We start from the raw sequence: 16820 nt of genomic DNA, 5'->3' as shown, positions 1-16820 counted from the left end.
GTATTTTATGGGATTTTGTGAAGAGTAAATATGGTAATGCCTGTAAAGTGCTCAGTTTAGTGTTTAATAAATATTTTTAAGCTGCCAGTCAGAATACAGAATTTATTGGTTCTTCCTCAAGTCCTTCTCCTTAATTAGTATTTCCCATCTTGATTTGGCAGAGCTGGCTAACAGGTTCTTAGGGCAACCAAAAGCCTAATGTAATCCTCTAACATCAGTTATGTGAGGCGAACAACCCAGAGCCCCATCCTCCTTGCCAGGTGGGAGGTAATAAATACCCATCATTCACAGCCTTCCCTGAACTGTGGATACTTATTCTCCATATACAGCAGTATCTGTTGAATGATGCAAGGCAATATAGAGGAACTCCCAGCTGGCCTCTCCAAAGATGGGAGCAGTGGTAACATTGATGGAGATTTAGAAAGGGAAGCAGTAGTTTTGCACTCATTTGTAATAGCTGGTTAGTGAACACCTTATCCTGGATAGGCAGTTGGATGGTGGGCAGAATCAAGAATCTTCAGAATCAAGAATTCCAAATAGAAGCTGTGGATCCCATACAGCTTGTTGGAGATCTGTCATCATCAGTCTAATCAGTAAGAGTTTCCTGAAGCAATGTTTTATTTCCCAAGTTACAAGTGGAGACAATATTTAAGGATGGAACTTTCATTTCTGACACATACAACCACTCAGATACAAAATATTTATGTCTAAATCAGTAACCTCTGCATGTCTCCTGTGTTTTATGCCAGGGAGTTTGTGTTATAACCTACCATGTAATTTTGTTTTAATCTCTTTAAGGATAGAGGATGGTATCTTTTTCAGTATTTATTGACAGAACTGAGTGAGTTCATCACGAATGGGAACAACTCTCTATCTCTAATGCAGATATCTTAATTCATTTTCTTTTAGCAAACTGCTAGGAAATTTTGTATATTTTAATAGTTAAAATCAGGGATACTACAATAGAAGTCATTCAACAGGCAGGTGTTTTATATAGTGTTGAGATTTTATTCATTGAAAGAAAAATTCATCACAAGTGCTCTGGAGAAAAAAGTCACATTCTTTAGTTGCTCTATTTTCCAGATATTACATTGAAATCTTGCTGCAGGAGTATAGACTAAGTGCTTTTGTGGACGTTGGACTGTACCAGTATAGAAATGTCTATACTGAGCAACAAACAGAAGATGCTGTAAATGAAGAACAAGTGATCAAATCCCAGTCGACAATTGTCCAGGAAGTACAGGTTGGCTATGATTATAGATCCACTTTATAGAAAGTAAAAGGTCAAAGACAGGAGCTCTGTTACTAGGTAAGATACTGTTTTGGGGAAAAACAGTCGTAGAAAATTATTAAACTGTGGCTTGGAATATCTGTAATTACAAATCAAGAGACTATTATTTGATGACAAACACTTTAAAGTATTCTAGGGCAATATGGCAATATAGAGGCATTGAATAGGTGATGCTTTTAAAATGCATTTTTCCATACGGTAAATATATGCTTTTTAAAACTGGGAAATAGGTTATAACATTGGAAAACTGGGGAACAACTAATGCAACTAATGAAGTGCAGAAGATCACGGTAACCAGCCCATGTGTGGGAGCTAATTCATGTTCACTTTACCAATATAGACTAATCTATAACATGGAAAAAACTGGTAAGTTGTAAATAATAAGGGAGATTTTATTCTTCTTCATGTGTATTCAAAATTATAAAAAAAATTTGCTGTAGTCAAATTTTACTGTCTGGAAAATATAATTTTAATAATATGCTAGAGGTACACTGAAGGACACAGGCTGCAGAGTTGGTGTCTTTTGGAAGACTGAAATCATGGCAGGTCCAGAAACTGATGCCCAGTTCCGTTTCACTGGCATCAAAAAATATTTCAACTCTTACACTCTCACAGGGAGAATGAATTGTGTTCTGGCCACGTATGGAAGCATTGCTTTGTTAGTCTTAGACTTCAAGTTAAGGTCTAAAACAACTCCAGCTGTGAAAGCAACATAAATGGATTCTAAACTGTACCTCATCTGTTAAGTTCCCATGCCTGAAGAAGCTAATGTCAGCTCATCATGTGATACTCAATTTGTACAATAAATTATGAACCTGGAAAAAAAAAATAGTATGCTAGAGAGAGAAGCAAAAAAAAAATATATTATGAAAAAAACCTTCAGACTGGGATAGAAAGTGACATCAATGGAAACAACCTTTGGCTGTACACTATCATTTTCTTCTCTGAGGATTGTGATACATGCATATCTAAACACTCATAAGGAATTTACATATCTGACTCACAGGCTTAAGTTAATAGGAATTAAATGCATCATTACAGAGAGGTAAACGCTTCTTTCAGTTCCTCAAGTTAAGTGATCAGCCTATGAGACACTAATTTAGCTGTTAATAAAGACATTGCAGTTCTATATTTTATAATAAATCCTGAAAAAATAATTTATGCTATTTCTGTTGTTTCAATAAGTAAATATTGATGAGTGCTTGCTGCTTGTCAAATACAATGCTGTTACTATGGGAATGTTAAAACAATAAAATATGAGCCCTGTCCTCAGCAGGTCATAATCCAATTGAGTGGTCAATATTACTGAACTCGAATCAATTTCAGAACATAATTTTATTAATTATAACTTACATGGTATAGACAGTAGGTGCTTAAAAATTCAAATATAAGACATCTGTGCTGGCTGTGGTAGTGCCGAGATTTCACCTCTTTTTTTATTAATTATTTGATTTTAATTTTTTTTTTAATGCATCCAAAAGTCTGGCTACCTGCTGATGCTTCTGACTTCATACTGCAATCAGCCTTAAATGACCTCTGGTCTATAAAACCGGATGCAGTTCAAGTAATAAGAACACAAAACCCCCAAAGCTATGTTTATATGGTAACCTTTATATCAACTAGAGGTAAGCATGTGTTTCATTTTTGCAATTCTGTAAAGTTTTTTCCTAGGAAACACATTTGTGTCCTGTCAACTCTGCTGAAAAAGGTAAAAGCTCCACAAAATGACAGAGAAAAGGAAGTGGATTCATACCCTTGATCAGCTTTAGGGGAAACAGAAATTAAATAGTTAATAATTTTTTCTATTGTGACTTAAATTTTAGTTGTACTTCATGGAGTGTACAGCTCCAGTGCATGAGAAATGTACTCTATGTACTACAAACACGCTATCAGTATAATAGCCTCCTTCATATTTAGCACAAATTAGTGAAGATATTAATTTTGGAATGAAATTTAAGTAAATCAGTATTTCTCACGCGTAAGTCTGGCCAAATCTTGCCTGATGAAAAGATTCTGGGGTCAAATCCACGTGGGAAACACTGCATACCTCAGCTTCTCCTTGAAGACTGACAGAGCTCATTAGAATATTAAAATCCCTTAGGAGTCCTGTAATGAGAAAAGGACAAACCAAATATAACAATAGAAATGATAACAAAAACAAAAACAAAAAAAACAAAATCAGTGCACCTGTGTTTAATGCAGCATTTTCCAAAATTACTTGACCTCTCTACCCTTTTCAAGTAATAGCTATTAACTTCCTATTACATTTTCAAGTCTTATGGCCAAATTTAGCAACCAATTTGGGTATTTGGGGTATCTAGTTCATGAAACAGGTCCCTGAGTATATGTGTATTTGATTCCTGTGGCAATCACTATTTTCCAATTCATATAAGTAAAATGTTACTTCATTGTTTATGTCTCACATTATGAGATTGTTAATTTGATTGTTGAGTGGAGAGTGAAGAATTTGTTTAACATGAATTGAAGTTCTGAACATTTCCCAAAGGTTAGATTGTGACAATACCATGTGAGTGAAGGTACGGTTATCCTTGTTCTTCCAGAAACATATTTTTAGATCAGAGGGAAATTTTAAGGCTTCACCAGAGACCTTAAGAAATATGGTACCAAAATCATAACTGGGCAAATTCTAGGACTTTACCCAACAGAGAAAGTCAATGGGATTCCACTGGTAAAGCATCCTTCCAAAGAAGAGAGACAGCTGGGGACAAGGCCTTATTTCTTGCAAAGTGGGAGTGTGTAAACAAGCCTCACAGGCATGGGGCTGTTTCCTGGAATTCATTTTTGTACTCTATTCATGACTACAGAAAATAGCAATTCCAGCCTAGCCCTTTACTAAGATGATGGCACTGGAGCAAAACTAAAAGAATTTTTGGAATATTCTTTTGCCCATTGATCTTTTTCCTCATGATCCCAGTACCATCTTCTGCTTATCTTTCGATACTTCCTTTTAAGCCACAGAAAAAGAACTTTAAATGTATAACTCTTCATTTGCTATTTCTGCGATGGCTAAATCTCAGATTCAAGGATCTGCATCTTCCCCATTCATCATTTTCTTTGTGATACTGCAACTCCAATAGAACCAGTTTTGTTAAATCTGAGTTTAGATGTTGTGGTTGTATTGGTATTTTATTAATTTACTTCTTTGAATTCTGTTTGGTACTTCATTGTAGGAGACTTTGATCTACTCAGTTATGAAGTATTTGAAAGGAACAATGTCACACTGGATATAACAGAACAAATCAAAGGAAAACCCAGTTTGGACACATTCACACTCAACTGGGATGGGATCACTTCTAAGCCTCTTACCCCACAGTCATCAGAAGCTGAAGTATGCTCTATGTTAATTTTTTAAATAGAAAGCCACTTAAGTATCACTGTTCTATCAAAACACATTCTAAGGAGAAGTAATACATGTCCTACTTGGCATGGTGGGTTGGAGCCAACCTATAGTGAGCACAGAAGGAAGGAAATGTCACAATGACAGAAGGAATGGAAGGGGAGTTCTTAGACCTGTGCCAACAGGATCCAGGGTATCTGCATACGGGGCAGCTGTTCATAAAGAATGTTTGCCTGTGAGCTACTGCTTTTCTGACAACTACCTGTACAAGGAGTTTGAGTTAATATTTGTTTAATGACTAAAGATCATACACTATTTCAGGTTCTTAATTTTAAACATCAGTTGTATCTGTGCTTTGCCAGGGAAGTAGTTGTGGAAATTATAGGAGACCTCATGAATGTGTACCTATTCCTATATAATCCAGAATTATTATTTTTAAAATAGTCATAAATACAGGCTTATAGTATCTGTATCTCTTCTTCTAAAAAGCAGAATGCATGGAGTGTATAGTTTTTTGGAGTAACTTTTGAATTAATTGGGAAACTATTCATTTGGAATCTAAGAACTAATTCATTTAGGTTTGCCTCATTGCTGTCTTTAAGAAGACTGCTGAACAAATATGTCTGCCTTATGTAATCACTAAGTAAGCTAAGATTACCCAGTTGGATGTAACAGTTGTCATTCCAAAATAAAACTCTTGAAAAAGTCATTCAGCACTGAAATGATCACATATTAATTTAAAATTGTTTAGAAAATGACCTCATAGCTATGGCTGACATCAGGATTAGCTTATGAAAATGTTCTTTTAAAACTAATTAGTAGAATTAGTAGTAAAATTACTGATGTTCTAACTTCATGAAAAAGAAGTTACTAAAGCTCATGTTGTTAATTAAGTTTCAGGCAGCAGTGGAAGAAATGGTTAGCGCCAAGTGTCCACCACAAATTGCAAATTTTGAAGAAGGATTTCTTGTGAAATACTTCAGAGATTACGAAACTGACTTTAACTTGGTATGGAGTGTTTAATGAACTATGAAACTGACCAGATGAGCATTCATGTAAATGTTTGGAATTTTGTCATTTTTTGAATTGGCATGAATTCCTTTATCATTTAAAATCAAACTGCAAGTATAATTTTGTTCTACATTTATTGGTAAGGTCTGTTCTAGCATCTTCCAGCATTATAAAATGGTTCATTTGAGAAGCAGTATTTCCATCACACATGAATTCTCTTCATTGATAGAAAGTAGGCAAGGTGGGCAAAAAGACGGGTAAATATGAGACCTAGAAGGTTTTTTGTTTGTTTTCTTCACTTGGATGAAGAATATATTCTTTTTCCTCATTGGCTTCAGAGAATACAATTTGTAGTAGAGCATTATATAATTGCTTCCTTGGCTTCTCGAGATCACCCTCTGGTCAGTGAGTAGAATGCCAAGTCATTATTTCTTGGTGATATACAAAGATTTTTCTTTGATGTACAGTAAAGAAAATTTAAAATACACTTACCTTCCTAATCCTTATTTTGAAGACTGGAGGAAGCCAGATATTCACCATTTCCAAATGAGTGCCATAGGAATGAGAAATATATGGGCTAGTTATTCAATTTGAACAATACCCCAGAAATAAATGAGTCCTTAGAATATGTATCATGTCATACTTAATGAGTACAGATTTACTAGTGAAGAAGAGGGAAAATCTTCGCATTTAATGGGCTACATTTTCAACTTGATTTAATAAATGCACGTGTGTTTGGGATCTCCTATCCTGAAGGTAGTACTTGCAGCAGAGGGAACTGAATGAGTGATTTACACTATACTCCTTTCCTGCTTCATCTCCCATCATCAAAACGACACGCACAAGTCAAGACTCCACCTTACCTAGGCTATTTGCATTTCCCAGCAACACTCACATCCCTGCTTGTTGCATATATTTTACCCTCTCTCTGATACCCCTTGGCTCCCTCTTCCTTTTAAATAACTCCTGTTTATTCTTGTCTAAAGAATAAACTGACCTGTCTGTCTAAAGACAACTCATTTGTCACTTCCCCTGAGTCATTGTTTTTGATGCTTTTATGTGAGTTAGGTGCCTCCCTTCAGCCCTGGTTTTATAATCCTTGGTTCCTTTGTCCCAAACTGGTCAACTCCTGTGTTTAGAGATAGGATTCTTCACTACTTGAACCCTGAAGATTAAGCGAAAATCAAGCAAATGAACAAACAAGCAAAAAAACCTGGCATACAGTGAACACTAAGCATTTGTGGAAAGAATGAATAAATGTCCTTAAGGAGTTCATAATATAAGAAGAAAGTTAAGACTTGGGGAATAGTCAAATACAGGCACAAAGAATTATATGACTGTGGATCTAAATGAGTGATGTAGGATGAGAACCTTAGAATTTCAAAGAAGAGAGAAAACATTTCAAGGTAAAGTAGTTTGGGAAGCAATGGGATCTGAGATGGAATTTGAATGACTTAGGCGAAGAGGTTGGGGAATAAAGCAGGGCAATAAATCATGTTTTCATCTGAAATATTATTGTTTCTCTAGGAACATATTAATAGAGGCCAGAAGACAGCTGAAACTGATGCTTACTGTGGCCGGTATTCCCTGAAAAACCCAGCTGTTCTTTTTGACTCAGCAGATGTTAAACCAAACAGACTACCATATGGAGACATTTTATTATTTCCTTATAATCAGGTAAGCTCAACAAAATGATATGCTAATTAAATTTGTAAAATACCTTGGTAATAAAATTTCAGGAAATTTTAAGACAAGGAGAAGTGCTTGTCATGTGAAATCACATCACGTTGGACAGGCACCGTGGTTCATTCTGGGTGCTTGAGATTTCCTCTTCTCGAGTCTCAGAAAAAGAAATTAAAAAACACATAGTACCATGCACATGAATTCTGCTTCATCTCCTGATTTCAGAAATAAATTATTTGCTCACTAATGTAAATACTCAAACAATTAAAAATATATAATCTCCTCAATATTCCTTCATTAATTAAGAAGAAACAGAAACAGAGAGCCATCGTAGAGTGATCCTGGGTTTCCGGTCAGGGAAAGTGAAGGAGAATCGCGAGCAGAGGAGATGGCAGCTTTAGGATAGGTCAGCAATCAGAGACTTACTCTTTCTATTGTTGTAAAATTCTCCAATTGTAACACATGTTTTAAGGTTCTAAGTTCTAAATGTATCTGGTGTTCTTAGGGAGTTGTGGACCATTAAATTTGGTATTTAATGACTGTTGTATGATGACATCTCTAAATGCTCAGCTGCATTCACATCCTAGTTAATCTACCTGAATATCTCTATCTTCTCTCTCTGTGTGATGGACTTTCAAATTCACTGAGGAGTCAGTTAGAGCTGGCCCTGATCCTTACATAACTCCATGACTAGAGGGAGTGGATTATTTCCATTTTCTAAGGAAATCACATCTAAGAAAACAATAAAATAATTCATCATTAATTGTAAGGTCACATCAACTCAACTTCCTCTTCTATAAAATCTCCCTCACTTTTTCTGCACCTAATTGTCTGAAACTAATCATTCCTTCCTCTGTGTTCTGATACATTTTGTATGGAAAATGCTCAATAGACGTTTATTGGACTGGATTGAATTCATTTGAATTGCTACAAAACAACGCAATGGTAAGATATTGTTACTGACTTTTGAAATATTTTCTATGCAGTTATGTTTAGCATACAAAGGATTCCTGGCAAATTATATTGGTCTAAAATTTCAGTACCAAGACACAAGAAAGATTACTAGAAGCACGGATACACAATTTACATATAACTTTGCATATGGAAACAAGTAAGTTACATTATGAATTTGAAAACTTTAAATTATGCTATAGTATGTAAACTGTGAAGATAAACTCATTTCTTGGTTGTTTGTTTTTGAGAAATCCTGCGCACTATGTATCTAAATGCAGTTTTTCTGTTTCTACATAAGCTTCCTAACAGAAATAGTTGTGCCAAAAATAAATCTATAGATTATGAAAATAAATTTTGATCTGGTGTCACTATCACCCGTGACCATTTAAAAGACGAAACAGTGGTAAACTTTGAGATTTAAATTTTAAATTACTAAATCTAGTAAGGAAGGTAGAAAGAGACTGTCTTATCACAATATTGTCATTAGACTTGGACCACTGCAAAAAAAAAAAGTGCTTGCTATATATGAGTGGAGAAAATAAAACATTTTGATGAATATATCAAAATTAAGGGAGAAAACCAAATACTTGGTTTTTCAAAAGTTAAACACATAAAAATGCAAATAGAGAAGTGTAAGGGGAGAAACTAAATGAGCCTAGAGAAAGCTGTTTAATGACCATAATTGTCATACCCTCAAGCACAATTTAGTTCTGCATAATTTTGTTTTAGTTTTTATTAGTTATTATATCTTCTGAAACTTGTCAGTCTTGACTTTGCGTTTTCATATAGAAGATATACTAAAGTTTTAGTTATAATAGAAGTAACAATGAAGACAAATACACACACAAGTTTTCTGTTTTAAAAAGTATCCCTCATACATTTAAAGTCATGCTTATTGAAGTATAATTTACATAACTTCATAGTTTACTCTTTTTAAGTGCATGGTTCAGTGACTTGACAAATGAATGCAGTTATAAAATCATTACCGCCATAAAGATATGGAACACCTCCTCTCCACAATTTTAGGTTTTTCTCATGTACAGTTTATGTCGTAAAATACCCACAGTGTGATTTCCATGTCTTCAAAAGATTTCTAATATGTTTCTTTTGTGGGTTTTTTTTCTTGTCATAGCTATATAAAAATCTTCTCTATCTTGTATCGATCTATACAGTTTGCATTGTCCTTTAATACGTATCATTTAAGTTGTCGTCATTCTGTACTGTATAGACAGCACTAGTCTGTTCTCATCGTAGGAGTGGGACCAGCAGAAACTCAGAGCTCCCGTGTTATGGAGCAAGTGTGACGCAGAGTCAGTGCCTTCTCTCAACTATTCAGACAGAAGAGGAGAGCGAATGATCCAAAGTTAGAAATAGAACCAAGTAATAACCATAAACAAAACAAAAAAGACAAGAAATAAAAACAGATACAGTGATAAAGGAAATCAGAACAACAAGGTGGAAAAAAGGACGGTCTTGATGAAGGAATTAGTTTCTGGATAAAGAAGCTGTTTCCCAGCATGGCAGTCTCAAGTTTCCTGCTTCCTTGATTATCCTAACGTGATGTTCAAAATGCAGGGACCAGCTTCCATTCCATACCTTTAGAAATATGTATACTACAAAATTCATAGAAATATAGAGAATACTATTTGTTAAATGTTAAAAAAAACTTTTTAAATGGATCCTGTATGGATTGGGGAGCGGTGGGGCGGAGACAACCAGAGTCGGGGCCTGTAGGTGCTCCTGTGGAGCTTAAGTCCCTGATTTCTGTCCGGAGAAAACAAGGCGTGACAGGCCATGGGACCAGGCAGCTGGGTGGGAGTATGTCAGAGCCCGTCGGAACTGTGAGACCTGGACGCAGGTAGCCTTAGATACACCCTCACTCTTGTGGGCCGACCCAGCTTTTTAACTTGAAGCTTTTAAAGATATTTTGCCCATGCTGATAGCTTTCTCCCTGCAGAAGTGGAATGACCTTTTGTTAAGGAAAGAAGGGAAGTTACAATCTTCAGTTTTCAAAATAAAATACTACATTTGATTCATACCGCTCTGGCATCATATCCTGAGCATGTGGCCCAGACACCCTTCAGATCTTCTGATCAGTGGATAAAGTGGGGGCAACTGTGAACCAATTGTAAATGTAGGTGTCAGAATCTAGGAAGCCTTAGTTAAAATGTGGATACCCAAAAGATGTCTGTCAACGGGAAAATATTTAAGAAGTACATTAAGCCTTTCAAAGAATTCTTTAGGATACATGAAAATTTTTCCATGGAACAGTCTTTAGATCATTGGAATAAGCATTAAAAGATAATTATTTGTGTTTTGTCCCAGGAGTAAGATCTAGACATGCTTCCATAGATGTTAAAAAAGAAACGTTTTTGATACACAAAGACAGAAAGTTCATCAGATACTGAAGTTTGGTAAACCTGAAGTGGACATCCAAGGACAGAGATCGCATGTGCTCTGTATGTGATGTGGATTGTACAGGACTATAGGAAGTTGCTCTCTGAGAAAGCTGCAGGACACTCGTGGGTCTTGTTTTCTAATGAAAACTTAAAACAGAGGAATCAAAATTGATTTTCCCCCAACAAAAGAAAAGTACATCTTTCTGAGCTAGTGCTTGAGAAATGTCCTTTTCCTGACAGTTCATATTTGATCCTCCAATGGCATTTGATTAAACAGCATGTGACTCCAGTGTTTGCACTTTGGGCATGTTTTATACATTTGATCCATCTTTGTTTTCCACAGAAGAGGAAGAAAGAACATAGGCAGAAGGAGAGATAGAGACAGGAGACAGAGGGGTATTAAAGGTGTTGATTCCCCCTCCACAGCACAAATATACCTTTGAGGCTATTGCACAGTTTAACCCAATATATAAAATAGGGCCAAAGTTAACTCCTGGAATGAATGCAATGAGTGGGGACAATTCAGAAATTCCCTAGGGTAATTGTTAACTCAGAAGAGGCAGCAACACTCTGTTGGCAGTCACACAGGAGGAAGCAATGCCAGGGGTCAAGACAGCACTCTCTGTTTTAATGAGCAAGGAGCCTGGAAAGTCTTTGCACAGAATGAACATAGACCACTGCCCCCTGCCCTGTTTGATTCAGATCAGGGGTAATCCTATGATGGATCATTGTGAAGCAGAAGTCCTTCTCAAAGTGACGTAAACATTTGCTATAAACATTCCCTCTGTGCTCAAAGTGTACCATGCAATTGCAGTTTTAACTTTGATCTCCACCACCTGTGTGCATTTCACTCTTCCACTGCAACAGGATTTTGGAATATTTTACAGATCCCAGATCTTCTGTGTTAGTCAAACCATTATCGTATCACTAACTAGGTCCTTCCTCTAGCCTGCAGTTTATCTGCTGCGCAGTCATTTTGAAGATGCAGTGCTTTTGATGGAACTGATGAGCCTCCTTTACCCTAAACGCTCTAAGACTTTTCAACAAGAGTATTACGACTTTTAGAAGAGGATGCTTCTCTGGTTAAAAACTATTGCCAATCAAGGCAAAGCAAACTCTCCAGCTCCTAGCTGGTATTTCTAGACCTGCTTTTATGTAGGTTAGGCCGTCCACCTAGATCAATTAGGTGTGTTAGGATTCGTTTATTTTCATTACATTGTTAGTGTCAAAAGTGCCTTTTTTTCCCTCAATAATTATTCTATCACCATCCCCAAACAGTGCTGTTTATAGTTGTAAATCAAGCTTCAAAATCCAAAAAGTAAAATTTGGTTTTCCTTTAGAAAGTGGAAATATCTAGCCACAAAAGCACAGTGTAGTGTTTACTTAAGTGTTAACATCTTTCGTAGTCTCCATTTCTCTTATAAAGGATCCTATTCAGTGTACCATTTTTTCTAAGTAGTTTTTAAAACTTCAGGATCATGTAATTAGTAGTTGGATTCTATTTAGAGGACCAAAGTCCTGGTTTTTTTAATTTAAAGAGCACTTTAACTTAATGTAGTTCTGGACTTGGGACATATAATTTTCTAAAATGATGTCAGTCTAAGCTTTGATGCACTAGAGGTGGATCCCATGATGAGTTTGCAAACCATGAAATTTCAAAATGAAAATAGAAAGTGCCCAAAACTAGTCAGTTAATAAATACAGTGGTAGCTGATACAAAGATTATTTTTAAGCTGTATTTAATTATTTGAATGGGAGTATTTATCTCTGTATTGCAGACACCTGTAATTGAATTGCTTAATATAGTTTATGAGATTCCAATGTGGTTAATATTTAATGGAAACTCTGACTCTAAATTATACATTTAGAAGGTAATGTACAACCATTTGTATCTATAAGTAACTTTAGCACGTTTTGTCACTTAGTTACAGTGGACAGTGCAGCACCTCTGAGCTTTTTTGGACGCATTGTCAAGTTCCAATTTTGCTTCTTAGTATTGGACTGAATTTGCTGTTTTATTCTTGACATTTTTTTTTAACTAGAATGGTTTGCTTCATTCTTGTGTCTTGTTTTTATATGCCCTTCACCAAGGTGCATGCTCCTTAGTTTACTTACCTGTCACTACAGAATGTTATTTTACATTCCTATGGCTACTGCTCATGTTACAAATAAAAGAAAGTCTGTCTTTGTTTGCGGTGTTAAATCTTTCACTGCCAATGTAAGTTTCTGGCTGCTGTCCCTTGTTGTGGCTGCTTTTCTGAGCTAATAAAGTATGCTTATGGTCTTCCCGTGGGGCAAAAAAAACCTTTTACTCTTGAAAATTTTAATGCCTTTTATAGTACATTTGTTTACATTACATCTCATAACTGATTTGTACCCCTAATTAAACCACGATCTTTCAGCTGGACCTACACTTGTATAGACCTTCTGGACCTCATACAAACCAAATATGCAGGGACCAATTTTTCTCTTCAGAGGATTAGTTTGCAGAAAGCATCAGAATCACAGTCTTTCTATGTGGACATCGTATACATTGGACAGACATCTACAATTGCAACGTTGCATGGTATGTTGTATCATTTCATATTAAAACTTAAACCTTCCAAACCTATTTTATACTAAAATCTTACCTTGGACATTATTTATATTCTGTATTCAGAAACGTTAATCTCTAAGTATTAATGAGTCATTCTTTCATCTTAATAATATTATGACTTAAATCATAGTTTTTAAATGAATAGGGCTAGGTGATTATTTTAAAGATAAATGCATCCTTAATGTAAACTTTGTCATTATAGCAGGAATTAGCTTTATAGTCCTGGATTCTGTTTAAATATAAATAAACTGTGGCAAAATTCTAATTTTGCCTTGTTTAATTTTTGAGAATTTAGCTATCAAGATAGAAAGGCAACTGTTGACATTGACATCTGTCTAGTAAGAATTAGCTGAAACTTTCCAGAGACTTTATTGTGATAATTAGTAATGCTGTAAATGAAAACTTTATTTCTAATAGTTTTAGTATTGTTTTTCTAGTCATGTTAATAGACTCATACATGTGAGATGTAATAATAAAATTATAAAACTTAAATTGAAGTCTTTTAAAAAATCAGCCTAACTCCTGTCATCTTAGTAAGTGACTGTTAACCATATTTCAGAGGAGTTTTGGAATCCATTCCTTTGGAACTGTTTTCACATGCAAGGTCATGATACAATTGATTAAAAAAACTAAATGTTACCATTACTTTAGAATCACCCCTTTTGATTCCACTGTCACCAGACCTACATTGTGATTGGTGGAGCACATGTATAGGACAACTGATTTGTGCTGTGATAAAGGTTGTAGTTCCTTAAGCAACATTCATTTAGCATCTACCATGCAACAGGCACTGTGTCAGGACCAAAGAAAGAACTGAGAATCAGACAACCCTGGTCCTGTCCTCACAGGACACACATCCCAGTAAGCACCACATTCGGGAACCTAGAACAGAGCAAAATTAACTGGCCCACAGAAGGCCGCATGGAACCCAGGACTTGGTGGCTTCTCAGTATATTGTTTTATCCAGCAAGGCTCATATATCAAAAGACTTTAAAGCATTGTATTCTAGAAGTGAACACCTACCAAGCTTCACAAGCTACTTACCTTAGGGTCTTCTTTCTAAAATTTGATTTTAGCTTATTCTATGACATATGGATATGATTTGATGCTTTTCTCTTTAGCAGCAGAAGCTATGCAATTTTACCTCCAATCTACTTTGTTTATTTACATTCTTTAGAAATGCCAAAGAGAAGACTTCCAGCATTAGCAAATAAAGGAATATTTTTAAAGCACTTTCAAGTGAATCAGACCAAAATTAGTGGACCAAATATGACCAACCAATATGTTGTCACCATGACTTCGTATAATTGCAGTTATAACATACCCATGATGGCTGTGAGCTTTGGGCAGGTAAGCCTAGAAATTTACAAGTAACTCTTTCAACTTAATGGAACATTAGCTTTGACCTAGTAAATATATTTTTTTAACAAATGACTGACGTACAGATTGGATATCTTTTAGTAGGACAAAACAGTTATTCTAAGGATAAAATGAAGATTTAGAGAGGCTTGTTGAACTTGAGCATGAAAATTCACTTTACATATTAAAATGTTTTTAAAGAAATATGTCAGTAGGGAGAAAAGCAGGAGGAAATAGCTTTAAGAAACAGTCAGATTTAAGTAGAGTTTTCTCTGTTGGTGTAAAAGGAAAAGTTACGGGCTCTTCCAATAAAGATCTTTGAACAGAGATTATTGGAATGAAAATTTGAGATTCTGCATTATGGTTATAAATTGTTTCTGTTATAAATGCTGTTTATTTTTACTTGTATCAGAATTGATACAAGAGGAAAGAGGTGGTTTGCCATAATTCCAGAAGGATCTGAACAATATTTTGTACTGCTTGAGTATAAGATCTGTATTCAATGTTACAATTATGCTGAGTATTTTTACATTTAATTGGGTGCAAAAATAATTTCCTACAACAAACCAAAACCAAAGATAAGTTCAAGATTAAAGTTTAAATAATAATTAAATATGATAATTTGGGTCTCACCGAGAACTTTGTATTAATGGTTTTATGGTTAAAAGACTGAAGAACTGTTAAGTGTCCCATGAAAATTGCTTTTACCCACCCAGACCCAATGTTTTAGTCTTAGTATCTTACAATAAATGTCTCACAAGTGCTTTTCAATTTTTAGCTCTGTAACAAAATGTAGTAGCACATGAACATGTATTAAATGTCCAGATCAATGAATTTTTTAAAAAAAACTATAACTTTGAGATAATCATGGATTCACATGCAGTTGTGAGAAATAATCCTATACTCTTCACCCATTTTTGCCCAGTGGTGACACCTTCTATAACTATAACATAATAGCACAATCAGGAAATTGACATTGATAGAATTTACCAACCTTATTCAGATGTTAAAAGTTCTACATGCTTTCATTTGTGTGTACGTGTGTTTGTGTAGTTCTATACAAGTTTTATCACATGTGTAGATTCATCTGACCACCGCAAAACAGTTCCATCACAAGGATCCCTCACGTTACCCTTTTACAGGCACAGCAACCTCCCTCCCTCATGCAGTCTTATATCTGACAACCACTGTCTCTATAATTTTGTCATGTAACAATACTATATAAATGGAATTCGATTTTATATAATTGCGCTAGTATTTAGTCTTCTGAGATTCACCTTTTTCACTGAGCATAATTCCCTTGATATCCCTCCCAGCTGTGTGTATCAGTGGTTTGTTCATTTTGATTACTGAGTAACATTTAATGCACCATAGTCTGTTTAACCAGTTACCCCTTAAAGGACATTTGAGTTGTTTCCAGTTTTTGGCTATTATGAATAAAGCTGCTGTGAACATTCATCTTTAGGTTTTCATGTGACATTAGTTTTCATTTTCTGGGTTATTCTCCAACAGTGTAATTACGGGGTCAAATGGCAAGCACATGTATAGTTTTGTAAGAAACTAGCACACTCTTTTCCAAAGTGCCTGCACCATTTTACATTCCCACCAGCAACATATGCGTGATCAATCCAGTGTGTGCTCAAACTTGGCAGCATTTGGCATTAGCACTATTTTTTATTCTAGCCATTCTAATAGGATATGTACTGTTAGCTCATTTTGGTGTTAATTTGCATTCCCTAATGGCTAATAGTGTTGAACACCCATGTACTCTCTTCTGTGATATCTGTTCATGTTCTTACTGGATTATTTTCCTATTGTTGACTTTTTTTTTAATTGAAGTATAGTCAGTTGTAATGTGTCAGTTTCTGGTGTACAGCACAATGTCCCAGTCATGCATATACATACATATATTCATCTTCATTTTTTTTTCATTAAAAGTGATTACAAGATATTGAATAAAGTTTCCTGTGGTATACAGAAGAGATTTGTTTTTTTCATTCTATGTTTAGATATAGTGGTTAACATTTGCAAATCTCAAACACCCAAATTTATCCCTTCCCTTCCCTATTGTTGACTTTTTAAAACTCTTTATATATCCTGGATATAAGTCCTTTGTCTCCCAGTCTGTACCGTGCCTTTTCATCATCTTCATGAGATCTTTCACAGAGC

General features: G+C 35.3%; 2 protein-coding genes across 2 annotated transcripts in view; both read left to right on the top strand.

The window, feature by feature from the left end:
- The window catches only part of PKHD1L1 (PKHD1 like 1), a 134044-nt gene that overhangs the window by 32137 nt on the left and 85087 nt on the right, over nucleotides 1-16820 (top strand). Inside the window, exons 15-23 of the mRNA XM_010985141.3 lie at nucleotides 1084-1243; nucleotides 1522-1657; nucleotides 2773-2916; nucleotides 4483-4640; nucleotides 5544-5657; nucleotides 7188-7337; nucleotides 8330-8454; nucleotides 13099-13262; nucleotides 14470-14642. Coding sequence (XP_010983443.3) covers nucleotides 1084-1243; nucleotides 1522-1657; nucleotides 2773-2916; nucleotides 4483-4640; nucleotides 5544-5657; nucleotides 7188-7337; nucleotides 8330-8454; nucleotides 13099-13262; nucleotides 14470-14642 — 1324 coding nt within the window. The remainder of the gene's footprint in view (nucleotides 1-1083; nucleotides 1244-1521; nucleotides 1658-2772; nucleotides 2917-4482; nucleotides 4641-5543; nucleotides 5658-7187; nucleotides 7338-8329; nucleotides 8455-13098; nucleotides 13263-14469; nucleotides 14643-16820) is intronic.
- Nucleotides 1759-2120, top strand: LOC116148913 (ATP synthase membrane subunit K, mitochondrial-like). Its single transcript, XM_064476660.1, has one exon. The coding sequence runs from the start codon at nucleotides 1831-1833 to the stop codon at nucleotides 2005-2007; it is 177 nt and encodes a 58-aa protein (XP_064332730.1). The 5' UTR covers nucleotides 1759-1830; the 3' UTR covers nucleotides 2008-2120.

This window comes from Camelus dromedarius, chromosome 20 (genome assembly GCF_036321535.1).
Source record: "Camelus dromedarius isolate mCamDro1 chromosome 20, mCamDro1.pat, whole genome shotgun sequence".
NCBI lineage: Eukaryota > Metazoa > Chordata > Mammalia > Artiodactyla > Camelidae > Camelus > Camelus dromedarius.
Note: the sequence above shows the minus strand (reverse complement) of the source record. Positions and strands in the feature narration are given on the sequence as shown.